Source organism: Theropithecus gelada, chromosome 1, assembly GCF_003255815.1.
Source record: "Theropithecus gelada isolate Dixy chromosome 1, Tgel_1.0, whole genome shotgun sequence".
Lineage (NCBI taxonomy): Eukaryota > Metazoa > Chordata > Mammalia > Primates > Cercopithecidae > Theropithecus > Theropithecus gelada.
Window position 1 is genome coordinate 198173338 of NC_037668.1, and position 21635 is coordinate 198194972.

The window sequence follows — 21635 nt, forward strand, 5'->3', positions numbered from 1 at the left end:
TCAAGCTTTTCATGTCTGCTGGTGTAGCTGCAGTGAAGGCTTCAGGAATTTCCTTTTCTTTTTTTTTTTTTTAAATAATGGGCCTTACACTCAATTTATTTATCTTGAAATGGAGGGCAACTGTAATTGCAGACCTCAATCTGTAGTACTCATCAAGTAATTCAAATTTTTCCTGTAACGTCATGACTTGCCTCTGCTTTGGGGAGCACTTCCAGCATCACCAGTGGCACTTTGTATAGGTCTTACGGCATTATTTAAGGTTTAGGTTATTGCACTAAACAGGATGCAAAATACTCAAGAACATAGAGAGATCACTTTTTACTACAGTACGCAATTTACTGGATGAACTGTTCACTGTGACGTGATTAGGGTCACATGGCATTTTAAATGGATACTCACAATACTTGAGATCATTGCAATAGCAACAAGAGGTGGCTACAAAATTATTACAGTAGTATAGTAGGTAATGCAGTTAATTTTATCCAATTATGATTTAATACTGCATTGTTTACATTTGTTTCTATTTATCTAGACTGTGAATGGTGCCATGTATGCGATCTTCTAGTGTTTGTGTGCATAAGTTTTGATACATTTTAAGTTTTTATAATTTTAATAGATTTGTGGTATTTCACAGTAACAAATGATAAAACAGCATATTATCTACATATATTTAATGCATTAATTACATACCTTTTAATTTTTTTCAATATTTCTAAATATTTCACAATTCATTTGTAAGTTTTTCCAAATTGTTGCAAATCTCAAAGAAATTCCAACATATTTAATGAAAAATATTTGCATATAAGTGAAGCCATGCAGCTCAAATCCATGTTATTCAAGGATCAGCTGTATAACTATGTTGGCTGAATAAACTAATACATTTATTTTCTTTAAGCCTGACCCTCAACAGGCTTATCAATCCTTTTTATAAATCCACTTAACCTTATAAGAGTACTTTAACAATTATGACATAAAGTATATATAATAAAGTGGCTAGCCACACACCTACAGTAAGAATTCAAAAAACAGCAGCTGCTGCCATTATTATTACTATTATCCCTGCCTTCCTCTCAGATGACTGCCTCAACTAACTACTTTAATGAGAAAAATAAAGCAATCTGATGTGAATGATTGCTGTTTTGCTTCTCCCTTCCACTTCAATTTTCTCCGTTATTGTATAACATTTGCTGCTTCTTCCCAATTTTAGAGACACGGGGTAGTCTCTTTTCATGTTCAGAGTCAACCCTTCATTCTGCACTTCTGATCCTAGACCTCCAGCCCTACCTTGGTTCAATTAATTGTATTTCTTTCTCTACTCTCTTGCTCCCTGATGGGTCCTTCTACCTGACCTATAAACACACTCAAATTTCCTCAAAGAAACTCCTAATTAACACCACTATGGCACTTTTCTGTACCTCCTCTTGAATTCTTTACCATAATCTATCCAGGATCAGTTATTTATCTGTCTTATCTCTTAATGAATTGTTAACTCCTTAAAGAGTGAGGGTTATTTCATCTATTTGCATTGTACATCCTAATAACACTGATTATAGTACTTTATACATAGAACAGACACTTACTGAATACATTTTTTAAAAACCTAAACTATAGATTTTCTGCAAACATATTTGACAAAAAGTGCATCATTTGATTTTGCTTCTCAAATAAATCACCGACAAAAGAAAGGCACAGAATTAACGTATCAACACAATCTTAAAATAATTTTACAATATCATTCTCCTTAAAGTCTCACAAATCAAAATTATTACAACTGTAAACATTTCAGAAAAAAATGATCTACACAAACGTATTCTGAATGCAGAAATTGTGAGGCTTCAGTTTTATTATAATGCTAAGGGTTCTTTCCCTTAAACATTTTACTTGCTTTCATAAACTACCAAGAAAAGAATAGTTAACTAACAATTCAAGAGTCTGAAGATTCATTTGTTATATGCTTAAATAAAAATCAATTTGTAAGCATGTAATTATCTAAATAAACTGTAATTTTATATCTAATATATCAAACATGGTAAGTAAATATGCAAAGTCTATGATAGGAACCAGTCTGCCACACATTCTACATTAAAACAAGGCAAGAAATTCACAAGACTGTTAACGAGTGCTCCAGTCAGAACTTACCTTATACAGGTCTGGACATATACGTGTTGCTTAAATTTTCAGTTTTATTTTATTGCACTTCAGGGGGAAACTTACATGTGGCCTGTGAATCCTAAACCTGCCTTTATTTCCTGGCTAGTTTTGTGCCTCAATTTCCTATAATTTGAAATAATGGTATCTAACTTGTCAAAATAATTTAACTTGAAATCAGGTAACGCACACAGAGTTCAAGACCAGCCTGGCCAACATGGTGAAACCCCGTCTCTACTAAAATACAAAAAACTAGCTGGGCATGGTGGCTGGTGCCTGCAATCCCAGCTACTCCGGAGGCTGAGGTAGGAGAATCACTTGAACCTGGGAGGCAGACGTTGTGGTGAGCTGAGACCGCATCATTGCACTCCAGCCTGGGCAACAAGAGCAAAACTCCACTTCCAAAAAAAAAAAAAGTGTTGTAGTTGCTCAATAAATGGTAACTGCTGAAACTGCTATTACAGTAGTAGCATAAAAGTAGATACACGGATGTCCATGGAGTCTGATGTAATTAGTATTTTCAGTGTTTTCCAATCATTCTGCTTCTCTTCCCTTAGGGGAAAAAAAAGTATGTTTCTTCTTTGAAGCTATTCTTTAGGCAAAGGTGTCCTGCCCACCACCCCGCCCCCTAGTCTCTCAGGGGGATCTGCTGCCCTATTTCTCTCTGCAAACATTTCCCACACCTAAGCTAGCTGGCTGAAGCACTGGCACTGGCATAGGAACCAGTGCTAAACAAGAAAGAAAGATGGAGTCCAAACAGGGGACAGAGAAATAACAAAAAGGAGACTGGCTGACAATTCAGACAGAATACAATGCTGCCCTTTCCCTTCTCAAGAGACACTACAGAAGTCTTACTTCGCTAGCCTCAGTAAGAGTACTATGAAGTATGTTAAATACAACAGGGGTGAACATGGAAGCCCCACAGCTCAGTTTCACATAAAGAGGTAGGTACAGTTTAGAGATTAACATAAGCATCTCCAGGTATAGGACAGTTCACAGCGAAAGACATGTAGGCAGGAAAACTGCTACATTAGTCCAACTCAGCCATTTACCACAAATTAAGAGTGCCTCTCATTCTTACCATTGCTCATAGTTAAGCATTTTTAAAATGATAAGTCAAAAGGGATCCCTCTCTGCAAGTGAAAAACCTAGTTTTTAGAAGCAAGTACTTTCTGTGAATCCTTGCCCATAACTGTCTTATTTGGTTTAATATTTTGATTTATGGCTTTACCAGAAAGCGGGGAAGTCCCTGTATCATCTCTGGCAGATGATAAAGATACATAGTCTTATACCCTCTAAGCAATATACTGACTCAAGAGTATGAGCCGTGGAGACAAACCATCTTTTACGGATTTACCTTTCTCACATGGGGCCTCAGTATTCTCATTTATATGATAATTTTCTCTTGACAAAAGGTTTAATGAAGTATAATTTTTTTAAATTACCAAATAAAAGAATGTATTAGAAATGGGTGTTTATAACTACTTACTGATACTATCATAACTTTTAATATAATTTATATCAAAGGGCAGATAAAATTTACTATTTTGATTAATATCTGTAAGAAAAATAACATTTTACTGAATGGTTACTGTGTAGCTGGCATTTTGCTTAACATGCCACATATATTATCTCCTTTAATACTCACAATGACCTGAAATATATTATCCTCATTTTGTAATTGAATAAATTAAGTCTCAAAAAGACTGGGGAAATTGGCTAAAGTCACATAGCTAGTAAATGGTAAACCCATATTTCATACCCAAAACTATCTGAGCCAAAGGACAATTTTCCTAACATCTGCACAGTTTGTCTGATAGACAGAAGAAAAACAACAAAGCTGCCTGCAGAAGGAAGTTAGGTAATCTTAAACAAACATAATCCCTCCCAGTTCCTAAAGGACTGAATCATATTTCACAACTCAATACTCAAATTGGTCTGTGTTTGCCAAATACGAGTCCTAGTTACGTGGAAAGTTTCTTCTTTGTGCTCTACTAGAGTTAATTAAAAGGTAGATCAGAAAACTCTTACCTGTGTTGCCATCTCCACTCTCCATAGATGGTTTACTGGTTTCTGACGGATTGTTCATTCTTGAGTCTGCAATAAATCAGAGGTGAATGAGGTTTTTAAAAAACTGGGGATGGAGATGGGATTGAGGAGGCAAAACTGTGGCCAAAAAAAGGGTTAACTAATGTTATATAGTTTAAGAAGACCCGGTGTATACATGTCTGGCTAAAATACTAGAAAGTGTAATAAAAGGTTATCTGGAAGAAATTCAAAATTCCCCAGACCCTGAAGGGATTCACAAATAAACTCTTTTTAAAGAATTTTAAGATTCTTTAAAGAAAGACAGCAGAACTGTAACCCGAAAAAAATTAGAAAGTCTGATATGTAAAAGGAATAAATGCTTTGTAACATGAAGTAAAACTGGAAAGGGGGGAAGCACCTCACAAAATAAAATGTTATTCCCAAATAAAGTATCTTTTTCTATATGCAATGATATTCATTCATTATAACTAAAACAACCCACTGGTAATCTTGATAATAGATGGGACAGTAACTCAACCTAGGAACTAAAAGAAAACACGTCTAAGATGAATTATCTCCAAATTTACTCCCCTCCCCAACTAAACTAAACAAGTCAAAGTGAGAACATATTAAATTCATACCTCAACTATAAACCTGCACAAGAAGTTGTACCATAAGGCGTAACAGATATATCTAATAATTTCAAAACTGCAACACAACCACACCCACTTAAAGTAATACTACCTCAATATCCTAAATGAAACTGCTAATTTGGGTTTATCATTTCTGGGTTATCTATTTAATGAAGGTTTATTTCTGCAGTAAAAAGTTTTCATCAAGCAATATTAGGTATTCCAGAAAATACATTAAGAGAAGAGACAAGAACTCTGTTTTCCTTCTAACTCTTTGAAAGGGTAAGAAACGGAATATACATAAATGTATCTCTTATTCTACTACTGTAAACTCAAACTTAGAATATTTATAATCAAACAAGTTTACTGTCAAATAAGTTCTGCCTTTCCCCCCATTAACTTATTTAGTGGTTAAATAAGTTAAGAATCATTTAACTTTAGTTATTAACAGAGAACAAATGTTTAAACTATATTGTGTTTTTGTCCAAAGAGCACATTTTGTCATCTGCTTAAACATCTAACTAGGAAATCAAAACAATCACTAGATAGAATTCTCAACCATGTTCTTCACAGTGGAATTATCCCCATGCACAATAGATGAGGAAAAAAAAAATCAGGAGTCTTTCTTTTATAAGTTTCATTTCCAACAAGAAGATGTATAATAGCTTTTCTAATACAGTAAGTTTCTGCAACTGATGCTTGTCTTATGGGCTAAGGCAGTTCTGTCATAACTTTGGTTTGGTCTTCTGATGTTCAAAGGGTTAAAATTCATATGTTTGTGGTCATAAATGAGGGCAGTTCTACAACTTCCTTCTCCTCACTGTCCAGAGAAATTTAAATATCATCTGAAAGCATACTAAGGTTTGAAAGGAACAGGTGTACAACTTAGTGAAAAATCATCTTTCTGAATGACAACCAAAATCTCATGAAAGTCAACAGAGATCACAATAAATGTAACAGAATATACCATTAGCATCCATACTGCTCAATGCTTCCTTTAAATGAATTTTAAAGGAAAGTGGAAAAAATGATCAATCAGTTGACATTCATAAAAGGAGTTAACAGTTTTCTCACATATGTAGGTACTGCAGAAATAAAGCAGCATAATTCTTAACAAGTCATGAGCCTGACTTTGTATAATTCATATTCTGATTTTCCCATCTATAAATTAAAGATTATGTCACAGATAATAAAGATTATGTGTTTTAAATGAATCTTCTCAGATTCTTCTACTGAACTGTCAAGAGCTTCAAAAGCATTTAACAAAATTATCTCACATACACACAAAAATAAAACATTACTTCACATACACACAAAAGTAGAATTGCACAACAATGGGAAGACTTTAAATAATATTTACTACTAACTGAAAGTAAGAAATGTAATTTCTAATTCTAAAATGAAATGTTAAAAATATTTCAAAAAGGTATTTTTCTTTCCTTTTTTTGAATTCCCAACTAAGTAAATGCCAAAGAGTAAATACAAGACTGAATTCCTGACATAAATTTGTTGTTTCTGTCACTCAAACTTTACATAGTGGCTTTTACTGTGCTGGGCAGATACTGCTACCCTGGGTTTAGGCCATGCCTTCTGCACAAGAATTTAAACATTTTCAGAAGTATCATTTTACTTTATCTTTGGCAACTATGAAGGTGACAGGAGCAGCTTCAATTTTCAAGTGCGGAAAATGACAATATAGGAAAAAAGTCGTTTGCAAAAGTTTTAAATGTAAGATATCCACGTCCTGGAGTTCATATCATTTTAACTTTCCAGGTGACTAGAGTAACTAAAAAAAAGTCTCAATAATTCTGCATATAAACAGACAGAACTCCACACAAAATACGACCACCATTAGCCACCATATATCTAAAAATCAAAGTGCCTTGATTTATTTGAAATCTCCATCACCAACGATGGTTTTAATAAATTGAAGCTGGACATCCTTCCACTCCAAAAGCCCTGCTGTTCTATAGAGAAAACTCTAAAAAGGTTTTCCAACATTTAAAATTGCAGTTATCTAGAGTATATAGTTTATTTCAAAAAAATTAAAAAGAGAACGAATCCTAGCAAAAATCTGAGAACAGTTAAGAGTTTCTAAAATCTGGAAATAGATCAAAAGAACTAATTTAAAGAGGGTATAAATTACCCTCTTTATTAACATTTATGAAAACTATTCTGCACTGTGACTCAACCTTATTTTTCACTGAGCATTTTGGTTTTTGTACAAGATGTTCTCATTAGGTATGGAAAGCATTTTTATTAATATGTTAATATTAATATCTATGTACAGTTATGCCTTGTTTCAGATTTAAGATGTTTTTATAACTACGTGAAATGTTCTCAATAGGAATTTCCAAAAAGCAAAAATATTCATTCAAGCTGAACTCTAAATTCACTGTATTTACTAACAATACCCTCTGAACCAGAAGAGCTAGTCACAAGGAGGGACCTACTGCAAATCCAAGTAAGCTTGTGCTTTGCAAATGCTTTCCTCCTTCCCTGCTCAGTCCAACTCTCCCCCTCCCCCCACATAGACTGCATATGCGATTAAGCATTTATGCATAGTCAACCCGACACACGCTATTTCCATATTAAAGCTTCTAAGAAAAGAACTGTGCTGGTACCCACCTAGAATATAGTCACTGCAGTCCAGCATTGCTGTGAAATCTTCTAGAGGAGCAGAGAGTCCAAACAAGGAAGAAACAGGTAGCAGTTTGGGGTGGGGAAAGAAGGTACTACTATTTCTAACAAATCTACACTATGTTCTTAAGAAAAAAGGGGGGTTGGGTAGGGTGGAAAGTGGATTAAGGGGAAAAGCAAAATACAACTTCTGTTACACCATAGCAATCTTCAACTGAATAAGGAAACTTCAGTTGCTCAGAGGAGTTTTAGTCTCTCCTACCAGCTACGACTGACATTGTCAAGGCAACTGAAGCATGAAAAAGTTCCTCTTTTTGTAATAAAATAGAAACAAAGATTGCAGCTGGCAGTTTCCATAATGAAGCTTAATCAGTATGCGCGTGATTAGGGCCTTATGCAAATCTCTCCTCGTTAGCACAGCAGCCAGCACTTTGAAGTCCATGAACAATTCATTTACAGAATATACTGAAAGCACTCCCTGCATAATTTAAATCATTGCATAAATATTTATCAGGTTATTTGCATATTAATTGGCAGTGCATGAAGGGAAAAATTATCTCCTGAGTGCCAGCATAATAATTAGGAGGATAAAATGAGGCTTCTTCCAATGGCCTGGCTTCTTGGACCTAACTGGAGATAGTACCGGGGGAGAAGGGAGATACAGGAGACAGAGTTCTGTTAAAATGCCACTGAAATGACACGTACAAATTAGAAACAACTCTACAGACTTAAGCACCTTTAATCTTATTCCTGCTGGCAACAATGACTTCAGTAATAAGAGGATTTGCAAAAAGCTTTCTACACAATCCAAATAATCCCAAGGAAACAATTAGCAAGGTAGAAGCAGAACACAAGGCTGTCAAGATGGTGCTAGTCTACTGATACGGAATTTTCCAATTCTTAACACACTTCCGTCAAGATAAAGTCCCACTTTAAGACACGGCAACAGTAAACCCAGAAGCAGTGCAAGGTGTGTATCTTAAAGAGTATAGAAATTCATTATCTACAAATCTTTTTATACTACCAAATTAGCAGAATAGATTAGTTGAATGCTACATATTATGCAGTATCCTTTCCCCATGAAATAAATCTCAAGTAGAAAGAAGACAGTTTGTTACTTAGAATCTCTATTGTCAAAGGGTGGGCCATGTTAATTGTGGAATTACTTGGTATTCTGAAATAAATTTCACTTAATGGACATACACACATATATAATCCTTACTAAACTATATGTTTGTACACTTGTACCTTGTACATTTACAAGGTAAGTCATCTACCCAAAATTTTTCAGGTATTACAATGACAACAGTCTAATCATCACAGACAATTCAGGAGAAGATTTACAAAACCTCCATGGAGTAATAAGCATTATTACCCCTTTCTTTCTTTAAATATTATTAAAGTAAGAAAACTGAGGCACAGAGAACTAAAACACTTTATCCAATGTCACACCAGTAATTTGGAGTCAGGATTTAAAACTAGAATTTTCTGACATCAGAATCTATGCTCTTGGCTATTCCTATGCATTATGGATGAGTTACACATGTAGGGAATTGCTGGGAGGTGGTAAAGCAGCAGACTGAATGGTTTGTTTTCAGTATAGTGAAGAAACCAGTAAATGGCGGCAAAGACATTGTGTTTACAAGTCAGGTGTGTACAGATACACAGAAGAGTGCACTAGATTTGAGGAGAGTTCTCAAAGGTGTCATCCCATTAATAACTGCTTTTATTTAGAACTAGTCTTCAAGAATATCAAATGTCTGATTTTAAAAATATGTATGCACCTTTTCCCAACATTAAGGTTGAAATTAAACTCAACATGCATATGAGGAAATGAAAGACAGATTTTAATAAGGGGCCTTTAAAAAGATTCCCTTGCAAGTCAGTAGAGGACCAAAAACCTTAAACTTTTGGATCAGCACTCTGCATTACCAGTTTTAGTGTTTTACAGAATCACAAAATGCTTAAGAGGAGAGACTTTGGGGGAGAAACTTAACACGGCCATTTAGTACCTGTAATACCTGTTTAAGTTCCTTCCCTCTTCCAGCCTTAATTTTCTCATCTATAAAATGATGATATCCCTTTCATGAGGTTATTGTGAGATAAATTTTTCATGCTCCTCAGACAAGAGCGTGGACTGGAGGAATGTGATGCAGTTGTGCCAGTGCAGACATCAAATCATTGGATAAACACGGTACATCTTTTGAAAGCATCGATCTTATTTAATATTTCGCAGCACTTTTATTAAAATAAGAATACATTATAGAAGAGAACACAAATTTCAAATGAGTTTTTAAGGTAGAATATGTTAGAGTATACAAATTCTCCTTGGTGAGAAAAGATGAAAAGCAGTGGTGAATGTGACTAGATTACAGTAGATCAATAAATGTTTATTTCCCTCCTGTTCTGCCTTTACAAAATTTTAAATTTACTGTTTGCATTTATTATGGGATATTTCTGCAACTTACCATCTGCTCTTTTCTACTTTATGTAATAACATCTTTAAACTACCTTTCTAGTGCCAGTGTGGTCTTTCATATATTAGCTAAGGATGACTTGGAGCCAGTCATCGCTGACAAAGGAGTGTGTCTGTACCCAACAGGAGCGGCACCTTCTTAGTGAAACAGCCTCCCCCTCAGGCTAAGAGAGGCCCACAGGACCTGTAGCAGAGAGGCTATAGTTTACCAGCCCACACAGGATACTATCTAGAGTGGGACCCCCTTCCCCTCTACTGCAAAGCTCACCCAGACAAAAAAGCTCGCTTTGCTAAAGTGGGATGGAAAGGCGAGAAAAGTCCCTTTCTGCCACTCTTGATCTAAGTACCTTACTAATTTTACAGGGGAAGTTTAAACACCAGGAGCTTGTCCAAGCCTCTATAGATGGATTGGGAGAGGGATGGTCACCATCTCTTGCCTGTACTCCCCAACCATGGCACATTTATGTCCAAAAGAAGAAAATAACAGCTTTTCCCACAAAGTTCAAATGTCTGTTTCACTTGGTCATCTGTCTGAAATAATAGCAAAGAATCAATTAGATTAAAACTTAACCTAGAAAGAACACCCTTTGTACAAAGGAAAACCATTTTTAAGAGGTTTGTGGGATTGTCGGTCATTCACACTTGAGCATGAATTAATCCAATCCCACCGCTTTCATTTAACACCTAGTTTAGGGGTTGATTAGTGAGGCAATGTTTCTACTAGAGAACAGTCTCTAGTTTCTACTAGCGAAGAGGCCAATAAATAATAAAATAACTGATATTTAGAGGACCTGGATTGGGGGTGGGGTAATGGGGGCAAAGGGTTCATAGAAGGTAGTAATAATAGGAAATAGTAGTAACATATGGAAGTATAAAAAGGAGCTGAAAGGGCAAATTCAAATTCATGTATTTCACAACTATGCCTAAAATGTAGGCTTTTTTTTTTCCTCCTAAAAGAGGGGACAAATGCTCTTCCAGGACCCAGAAACTGGTAGTTTTGTTTTTTGTTTTTTTTTTTTTTGAGACGGAGTTTCGCTCTTTTGCCTGTGCTAGAATGCAGTGGTGCAATCTCGGTTTACTGCAACCTCACCCTTCTGGTTTCAAGCGATTCTCCTGCCTCAGCCTCCCAAGTAGCTGGGATTACAGGTGCCTGCCACCAAGTCAGGCTAATTTTTGTATTTTTAGTAGAGACGGGGTTTCACCATGTTAGCCAGGCTGGTCTCAAACTCCTCACCTCATGATTCGCCCGCCTCGGCCTCCCAAAGTGCTGGGATTACAGGCGTGAACCACCATGCCCAGCCAACACTACTAGTATTAAAATATTTTTACACTCATGATCTTATGGGCCAGTGTAGGTATCATTAGAAATGAAATTGAGGGCAATGACAACTAAATCACAAACTAGTGTTTTGAAACACACTTTTTATGTGAGAGTGAACTGACATTGGCCTATACTCTACCTTACTAAATCATTAACATCCAGCCTGGTCATGTTCTATATGAACAGCCATTTGTACCCTCTATTCTGTACTAACTGTCTACCTAGTTGAACAAGTAGAAGTGTCTGACTCAACAATTATTCCCTGTTACCTCTTTTCTGTATCATGGGGGGTGTCTGTATCTTTTAGTTCCACAGGTTTCACCCCAGGCAATCTCAACAGTACACCATTATCTTTTCCAACCTTTGTCTCTTTTCCAATCTACCAATAATTTAGCGTCCTATTAACTTACAGAAAACAATGATATTTCAACACTAATAAAAATACTTAGTACCTCAAATATTATCAATAATTATTTACAAAAAAAGTCCAAAAAAGCCATCACACATGTACAGCCTAAAATCATTTTACTAATGCCCACCAAATATGAAAGAACATTCCAGGATTTGAAAATTTTAGACTCAGAATCAAGTGACAGGTATTGACACTGCCACCATTCTTGTCAACTACATCACAGACTATGTAAATGATACCCTCGAAGGTTACATTATGGGGCTCTCAGTGTCCCCTCCCCCCTAAAAAAATCTTTTAAAATACTTAATGGAATTTCTATCATTTACTAAAAATCTAGATGGGCAGATACCATGAAAGAAATGTACTTTATCAACGTGGCTATTCATAACAAGCAATCTGAAGGACAATCTTCATAAAAAGTAAACTGAGGCCTAGTTAATAAACAGAGAGCCGAGGTAGGGTGGGGGTTGGGGACTCAGGCACACTACGGAGGCATGAGAGGAAGACAAATAAAATAAAATGGGTAAAAATTATTATCCCATGAGATTCCGATCAGTAGTTGGTTGGCTGATTGAACAAAATAGTCAACCTAAATATCATAAACACATATACATAATCATTGTATTTTAACCCAAAGCATACAAATATGCATTCATTCACCAATTTTGGGGGCCAAAGCCTTTCCTTTGAATTTGGATCCCAAATAATAATAATAAATAATAAATAAATAGTGTGATTAAAATTAGTACAACTAGCATGAACAGTATTGGGAGCACAAACAAGTAAATGGTTCTTGATAACTTTACAACTCAACTGGTAGACATACCATGAAGTAAGTCTTCAGCATGCTATATAGGGAATCAGTGCTTCAAACAGGAATGGGCTGTCAGTTAATCTCATCAAGTCATTTAAGTGGTGGTTCACTGAGAAAGCTACCAAACTAGTGGAAAGTAGTTTGAAATGACATGTTTCTGGTCTCTTTTAACCTGTGCTATATTACATTTTTACACCTATATACATAGCTCATCTACTGTTCACTCTAACAATCTGGCATTCTTTAAACCTATTACAAAATCCAATCCTGAATTTCTTGGTTGTAAAAGCTTAAATCTTTGTGTAGCTCTATTAAAGTTTTACCATTTCACTAAACTTATCTGTCTAGCCTATCCTACACGATCCTATCCTACCATACTGTTTCTTTACTTCCATGACTGTATTTCTTTCATTCTAGTTTAAAGTGTTTTGCCAAGTCATTGATTTCAATCATTAATAGATTCAACAAGTATTTACTAAGTGTTTTCAGGCACAGGGATAGGAATTGGGAAGACAAGAATGTGTTGGGAACAGGTCCCCAAATCTGGCCATAAACAGGCCCCCAAAATGGCCATAAACAAAATCTCTGCAGCACTGTGACATGCTCTTGATGGCTATGACACCCACGCTGAAGGTTGCTGGTTTACCAGAATGAGGGCAAGGAACACTTGGCCCACTCAGGGCGGAAAACCACTTAAGGTGTTCCTGAACCAAAAACAACAGTATGAGCGATCTGTGCCTTAAGGACATGTTCCTGCTGCAGATAACTAGCCAGAGCCCATCTCTTTGTTTCCCATCCCTTTGTTTTAGTTAATCTATAATCTATAGAAACAATGCTTATCACTAGCTTGCTGTCAATAAATATGTGGGTAAAACTCTGTTCGTGGCTCTTAGCTCTGAAGGCTGTCAGCCCCCTGATTCCCGCTCCACACTCTGTATTTCTTGTATTTCTGTGTGTGTGTCTTTAATTCCTCTGGTGCTGCTGGGTTAGGGTCTCCACTGGTCTTGGCAAGGACAAGCTTCAGAAAGCTTGTAATTGAATAATAGAAATATTAAGCAATCACCAAAATGTGTAATTACAAACTGTGAACATTCCAGGGAGAAAAAGAATAGGTCACTATGGAGTTTTAACACAGGCCTATACAGTAAGTTGTCTTGACATTGTTGTCTAGTATTAGAGTTCTAGCCAGGCGTGGTGGCTCATGCCTCTAATCCCAGCACTTTGAGAGGCGAAGGCAGGAAGATCACCTGAGGTCAGCAGTTCAAGACCAGCCGGGCCAACATGGTGAAACCCCATCTCTACTAAATATACAAAAATTTAGTCACCTGTGGTGGTGTGCACCTACAGTTCCAGCTACTCAGGAGGCTGAGGCACAAGAATTGCTTGAACCCAAGAGGCAGAAGTCGCAGTGAGCCTAGACCGTGACACTGCACTCCAGCCTGGGTGACAGAGTGAGACTTCATCTCAAAAAATAAAAATAATATTAGAGTTCTCCTATTTTAACAAATAAAATGTGACTTCTTCTCTGATTCAATTTCGTAAATCCATGAAAAAATAAGCCTTGTTTTGCTTAAAACCCAGGCAGCTTTGATTATTTCCATCCATTTTTTGAACTGTTCCGTTTCATTTCTGATACTGGTAATTTATGTTTTCTCTCTATGTGTTACACTCAGGCTTCCAGAATCTGTGTGACAACACAAGGGTAACAAATATCCCAGAGTTCTATATCAGATATAAAATCTAAAGATACACTCAATTAATTAAAGTTTTTTCAGCCTAATCAGATGTTATTAACATTTCTTAATAATAATATAGTGGTAGTCATTCCATAAACATTTATTAACCTCAATCTGTCCAAAATACCCTTCTTTTCCCTGTATTGTTTCATGAAAAGTTTACCTATCCTACAAAAACTATTCAAAAGCTATGGCCTCAGGTCTTCCCTCATTCTCCTAGTTATTAAGGAACTATTTCTTTCTCTGAAATCCTATAGCAATTATTATAGCCCTCTCTTTTGCTTTTAACTTTTTATTTTGAAATTATTAGAAATGCAAAGGAATCTTCAAAGATGGATCCCATGTACCATTCATTAATTTCTCCACTGGTTACGTCTTATGTAACTACACTATTATATTAAATCCAAACAACTGATCTTCATATAAAGTATACTTCTACGTCATTTTAAGGTCACATGTGCAGGTTCCTGTAACTATCATTGCAATCAAGATACAGAACTATTTCATCACACAGAATTCTGTCCTGCTACCCCATGACAGTCACAACAACTCCTATCCCTCGGGCTATTTCTAATCCCTGACAACCACTAATCTACTATCTACCTTTATAGCTGGTCATTTTGGTAACGTTATACAAGTGGAAACATACGTAACATGACCATTTGAGATTGGCATTTTTTACTCGGCATTATGTATGCCTTTGAGATCCAACCAAGCTTTTGTGTGTATCAATAGTTATTCCTTTTTCTTGCTGAATATTAAGTATTCCATGGTACAGATGTCCCATAGTTTGCTTTTTAATTTCAGGGTTTATTTATTTATTTATTTATTTATTCATTCATTTATTTATTTTTAAGAGATGGGGTATCTCTCTGTTGCCCAGACTGGAGTGCTGTAGTGTAATCATAGTTCACTGCAGCCTTGAACTCCTGGGCTCAATCGATCATCCTGCCTTAGCCTCCCAAGTAGCTAGGACTACTAGTACGTCACCACACCTGGCTAATTAAAAAAAAAAAGACAAGTTCTCACTATGTTGCTCAGGCTGGTCTTGAACGAGCCATCATCCCACTTTTTTGTCTCCCAAGTAGCTGGGATTACAGGCATGAGGCACCACACTCAACAATACCCCACTGTTTGCTCGGCATTTACTTATTGAGGGACTTTTTGGCTGTTTCTAAGTTTTAGGCTATTAAAATAAACCTGCTGTAAACATTCGTACACAGGATGTACAGAGGATGACAAGTCCACACTGCGGGAAAATATTTACAAAGCACATTTCTGATACAGGACTCTTATATGTAATATGTAAAGCACATCTGTATACATATTTTTATGTGAACATAATTTTTTATTTCTCTGCGATAAATGCACAGAAGTGAGACTGCTAGTGCATAGGGTGTATGTATGTATTAGGCCATTCTTGCATTGCTATAAAGAAATGCCTGAGGCTGGGTAATGTATAAGAAAAGAGGTTTAATTGGGTCAGGTTCTGCAGGCTGTATAGGAAGCATAGCAGCATCTGCTTTTGAGGAGACCTCAGGAGGCTTACAATCATGGTAGTAGGTGAAGGCAGGAGCAGGCATGCCATACGGCAAAAGCAGGAGCAAGAGAGACAGAGATTGGGGAGGGGGGTTGCCACACACTTTAAAATGACCAGATCCCATGAGAACTCACTATCAAGAAGACTGCACCAAGCTATGAGGGATCCACCCCCATAATCCAAACACTTCCCACCAGGCCCCACCTCCAACACTGGAGATACAAAGATGTTGTATAGCTGCACAAAAATATTTTCTTTCTTTACATCCTTTCTACGAGTTTTTTCTATTTAAAATATTTTTTTGTTAAAAACTAAGACTCAAACTAGACTAGGCCTACACAGGGCCAGAATCATCAAGACATCACCAAACGATAGGAACTTTTCAGTTCCATTATAAACTATGGTAGTCATTCTTTCAGGGTAGGTCTGCTGGAGGTAAATTTTCTTTCTTTTCCTTCACCTAACAATGTCTTGATTTCCCCTTCATTCCTGAAGGATATTTTTGCTAGATATAGATTTGGGGGAGTTTGAGCTCTCTCTCTACCTGAAAAATACTATGCCTTGGCCTCCTGGCCTCCATGGTTTCTGCTAAGATATCCACTATCCCTGGAATTGTTTTTCCCATAGGTAAGATGTCATTTCTCTCTGTTTTCAAGATTTTTCCTTTGTCTCCAGTTTATGTAAGTTTTATTAAAAACGTGTCTTGGAGATTTTTTTTTTTTTTTGGTGAAAATTTTCTGCTTGAAATTTGCTCAGTTTCTTAAATCCATATGGGTATATGTCTTCTACCAAATTTGGGGAGTTTTCAGTGTTCTGAAAGTACTTTTCAGCCCCACCCTCTTTCTCCTCTTCTCCCAGTACTTAGATGAATGTTAGAACTTTTGTTGTAGATCTTTTTGCTTTAGTCCTAATGGTCCCTGAGGGTCCATTGATTATTTGTTCTCTTTTCTCTTTCTTGTTCAGATTGGGTAATTTCTATTGTTCCATCTTCCAGTTCACTCTGTCTCCTCCACTCTGTTATGAGCCTACACAGTGAGTTTTAATCCAGATATTGTAGCTGTTCAAAAATTTCTATTTAGTTTTTCTTTATATTTTCTATTTACTGAGGCCTATTTCTTTACTCAGACTTCATGTTTTTCTCATTTGTTTCAACCATGTCCATAATTACTCACTGAAGCATTTTTATGACAGCTGCTTTAAAATCCTTGTCAGATAATCCTAACATCTCTGTCATTGTGGTAATTATGTCTATTGATTAGGCATTTTATATTAAACATTTTTATGTACATGGACATTTCTGCTTGGTAAACTATTCCTTTGTCACTTCAAAATTATCTTCCTTTATCTACCTCCCTCCCTTTTTTGGCCTCAGAATTTACTGTATAACAGCTCTTTTGTTTTTATACTATTTGACTGGCATAGCTCCATAGATTCATTAATCATCTTTTCTGTGTCATTTGGTTTTAGGTGTGTCACTTATGAAAAGAAATAGACAGGATTTTCATTTCATTTTTTAAAAATCCAATCTGAGTAGAAGTTTGTTTAACCCATTTACTACTTCCTTTGTGATTACTGATATATTTGGCCTTTTCCCATCGTGTCATTTTATAGTTTTTATTTACTTTAGCTGTTCTTTGTTGTGGATCTCCCTTCCCCTTCTTTCCTGGTTTTTAATATCAAATGTAATTTCTTCATTCCTCTTTCTTCCCCTCTCTAACAGTTTAGAAGTTAAATATTCTTTTTATATTTGCTATTTATATTTTGCTAACAAATTCTAAAGTTAATCAATATCCCTAGACCATTCTAGTAAGAAAAAATCTGCACATAAATCATCTTCATACATATAGTAACTCCTTGAGTTTTTTGGAATTCATCTTATTTTCTGGCATTACTTGTTCATAAATAACGTTCTATGAAAAGAATTTAGAGCTGAGGCAAATGAGACCAGAATTGACTTAAAAACATTAAAAAGTCCTTATTGTTCTTCATAAATGATGGAATGTTTTCATATAATGAAAGCAATTCATTTTAAACTGATTATATGCCTTGAAATTAAAAATAATCAATGTTCAGAGCATCTCTAGTTAGCCAGCTAATTATCTTTAACACCTTAAATGTAACAGCTCCTAAGAGTAAGATTAAGATAATATAAAATGCCTAATTAAGCTTAATTAAAAAAAACTCAAAGAATTTCCATCAACATGGAACTAATAGGGTTCCAAATTAAAAATAAATAAGAATAGAGGAAGCAAATTAACCAAAGGTGGTGTAGTAGAAGCGAATTTGTCCAATTTAATATTTGTCATTTAAAAAATGAACTTTTTTTCATAATTCAGTCCAAAAGTCATTAGATGGGGCTGAGTAAGGCAGGCATCCAAGCTTAGGAAAGTGAGCAGGGAGCAGCAACGAGGAGAATTGTTATATGGAGAGAGAAACTGTAGTAAGTATTTTAAGGTTAATGAGAGTTAAGTGTACCACTGTTGGGGAAAGGAACTAAAACCTTAAAGAGAGAAAAAACTAGAATCAACTCTATAATACCAAATTGGAATTAGAGGTTTTAGTATAAAGTCAATGGTTTTCAAAATATATAAATGCAGAAATAAACACAGCTTTAAGTAAAATACACACACATATACATATATTCTATTCTCTAGTTCTGTCCATGGAGTGCCTGGGGGCAATAATACCCCTACAGCAATAAGCATACTTGGCACCCACATCTTGATTTCTAAACGCTACTTTCTACCATTAATAAAACAGGGATTCTCAAAACAAAAACAAAAACAACAAAAAAAACTATTAGTGGAAGTACTTTTAAAAACTATGGGAATATGTGAAAAAGATACAAGACCAGTTTGAAAGGATTTCCATTAGCCAAATTTTAGACAATCTGGACAAGGAAAAAAATGAGTGAATTATAACTATTACTTAAAGGAATTCAGGAGTCCATACAGATACAAATAAATATAGAGAAGAGAAAGCTTTTCCTTATAGTAGAATGCCAAATAATGTAGAACAATATAATTAGGAAATCAATATTTGAAAACCATCACAGTAATTAGTTCAGTTAAAAAATAACAAAAGGCCAGGTACGGTGGTTCATGCCTGTAATCCCAGCACTTTAGGAGGCCTAGGCAGACAGATTACTTCAGTGTAGGAGTTTGAGATCAGCCTGAACAACAGAGTGAGATCCTGTCTCTACAAAAAATTTAAAAGTCAGCCAGGTGCGGTGGCATGCACCTGTAGTCTCAGCTGTTCAAGAAGCTGAGGTGGGAGTATCTCTTAAGCCCAGGAGTTTGAAGCTTCAGTGAGCTATGATTATGCCACTGTACTCCAGCTTGGGTGACAGAGTGAGATCTGGGAGGAAGGAAGGGATGGAGAGAGGGAGGAAGGGAGGGAGAACCACTATTAAATCTAGTAAATGAAAACTTGGTGATGAAAATTTACAGTTTCCCCATAAAATAATTATTAATTACAAAGAGAAGCACAACTTTACAGAAGAGAAGACTGACAAACATCACCTTAAGTGATCAAAGGTAACGCAATCAGTCAGAAAACAGGCCAGGTGCGGTGGCTCAGGCCAGTAATCCCAGCACTTTGGGAGGTCAAGGCAGGCGGATCACCTGAGGTTGGGAGTTCGAGACTAGCATCACCAATATAGTGAAACCCCATCTCTATTAAAAATAGAAAAATCAGCCGGGCATGGTGGTGTGCACCTGTAGTTCCAGCTACTCGGAAGGCTGAGACAGAATTGCTTGAACCTGGGTGGCAGAGGCTGCAGTGAGCCGAGATCACGTCACTGCACTCCAGCCTGGATGACAGAGAAAGACTCTGTCAAAAAAAAAAAGAAACAAACAAATAAAAATTTTGCGCCACCTGAAAGGATGCAATAAGAATACAGCATCACTCTGTGACCCTCCTGCCAAACATGCATAGCATGGCTTGAATCTAAACATGCGGAACCATCAGGTAAACCTAAATTCAAAAACACTCCACAAAATGTATTCTTCTAAAGTGCCATGACCCTAGAAATCAAAAAGACTTACGGAACCATTCCAGATTGAACAACAGTAAAGAGATATGACAACTAAATCCAATGCACAGTCTTGGACTGGATTATTTTGGTGTAAGGGACATTTTGGGGACAAGTGGCAAAATGTGAACAGGGTCTACAGATTAGTCAATAGTAATCTGTCAGTGTTAATTTCCTGAGTTTTATGTTTGTATTGTTGCTATGAAGAAGAATGTCTTTACTTGTAGGAACACTAAAGTATTTGGGGGTGACAGAGCATCAAGTCAGTAACTTACTCTCAAAAGGTTCCAGGGATGAGTTATTTGCACTGTTCTTTCATTTTTTCTGTACTTCTGAAATTATTTTGAAATTTAAAAAAAACAGCAAGAAAGAAAAAGGTAGCAGATGAACAAATCACTAGTTTTTTTTTGGTTATCCTAGTGTAGCTTTCACCTCTCCAACACTCAGAAATCCCTAATCACAAGATGTGTATTAACACTGGTAAAACCACAATTTTTACATAAATATGAAATGTACAGATATTCCACTGTCAGATTGCTCTTGCAACAATTTAAACAGTATTCTGATGGACATTTCAAGATATTGTGGAGGAGTCCACATTTTAAAGGTCTAATTTTATTAATGGAAGTTCAGATTTAAAGCCAGATCTAAGCACTGGGTTTTGAATAACTTTACATAGTTTGTGTCATCACTTATTATTTGAAGAAAAGGTTTGAAAACCATTACAACCCAAAATTCTATTAATATTTTAGAAACTTGGTTAATTTAAAATAAAATCTCCCCAGACATATTAGAAAATGAAATTTAAATGTGGTATTATAAATATATTGTCATGTTCTTTTAAAACTATCATTTTAGTGGCACTACAACGTGCTATGTCGAACTTTCCTACTTATGAGACACTATTTAAGAGAGGAAAGGACTTATATTGTTATGGATTGAACTGTGTCTTCCCCCAAAAGACGTTAAAGTCTACACCCTTTGTACCTGTAAATACGACTTTAGTGAGAAATAGGCCTTTGCAAATATTAAGGTCTGGTCAGTAGGATTGGCCCTAATCCAGTATGACTACTGTCCTTATATAAAGGGGAAATTTGAACAGAGACAGACATAGAACAAATGAAGACAAGAGAGGGATGGAACAGATTCTGCTTCACAACCCTCAGAAAGAACCAAACCTACTAATACCTTATTCTAGACTTCTAGCCTCCAGAACTGAGAGACAATAAATTTCTGTTGTTTGTAGTACCCTGTTATGGCATTACTAAAAACCTAATCTAACATCTGAACCTTAATTTTCTCATTTGAAAAATGAGAATAATTACGCTGTCTCCCAAGGTTATCCTTAAAATTAAGATAATATGTTTTGAAACTAATCAGGAATTAGAAAAATAACGGTATTATATCTTGATAAATATTTAATAAATACAACTGTCAAACATTTTCTCCTAGTACAAGAAAAAAATTTAAGTGATGCTTTTGAGTATTTCCATGCTTTTTAACTGACTTTCAATCCACAGGCCAGAAAATCATCTTTACTGTACACAGTTAAGAATAAAGTCTTAATAGTGTTAGGACTATCTCAACACGTCTGAAGTACTAGAGGTTTTCTTTTTCTTCTTTTTGTCCTCATGTTTTAATCCTCAAATAACATTTTTTAAGAAGTATAAATGTTGTCTTCTGAAAACTTAAGAAAGAAGCACCTCTGGCCAGGTGAACACTATACAGCAATCCCAGGCAGTTATGATTCAGAGACTGGAAACAATCAACTGTATCTGGTGCTGCCAAAAGCAGATGAAGAAAGAATGTGGAGGGTTAACAAGTTGACCGTTCAAACAAAAAAGGAGGGAATAAT

The 21635-nt window shown here is 35.9% G+C and overlaps 1 protein-coding gene across 6 annotated transcripts in view; it reads right to left on the reverse strand.

Moving 5' to 3' along the window:
• The window catches only part of POU2F1 (POU class 2 homeobox 1), a 197004-nt gene that overhangs the window by 88684 nt on the left and 86685 nt on the right, over window positions 1-21635 (reverse strand). For 5 of the 6 annotated variants that reach the window (XM_025382351.1, XM_025382341.1, XM_025382348.1 and 2 more), the window contains one exon: window positions 4180-4245. In XM_025382351.1, coding sequence (XP_025238136.1) covers window positions 4180-4245 — 66 coding nt within the window. Of the gene's footprint in view, window positions 1-4179; window positions 4246-7436; window positions 7698-21635 lie in introns of those variants that run through there. The other variant, XM_025382343.1, reaches the window with a different exon arrangement.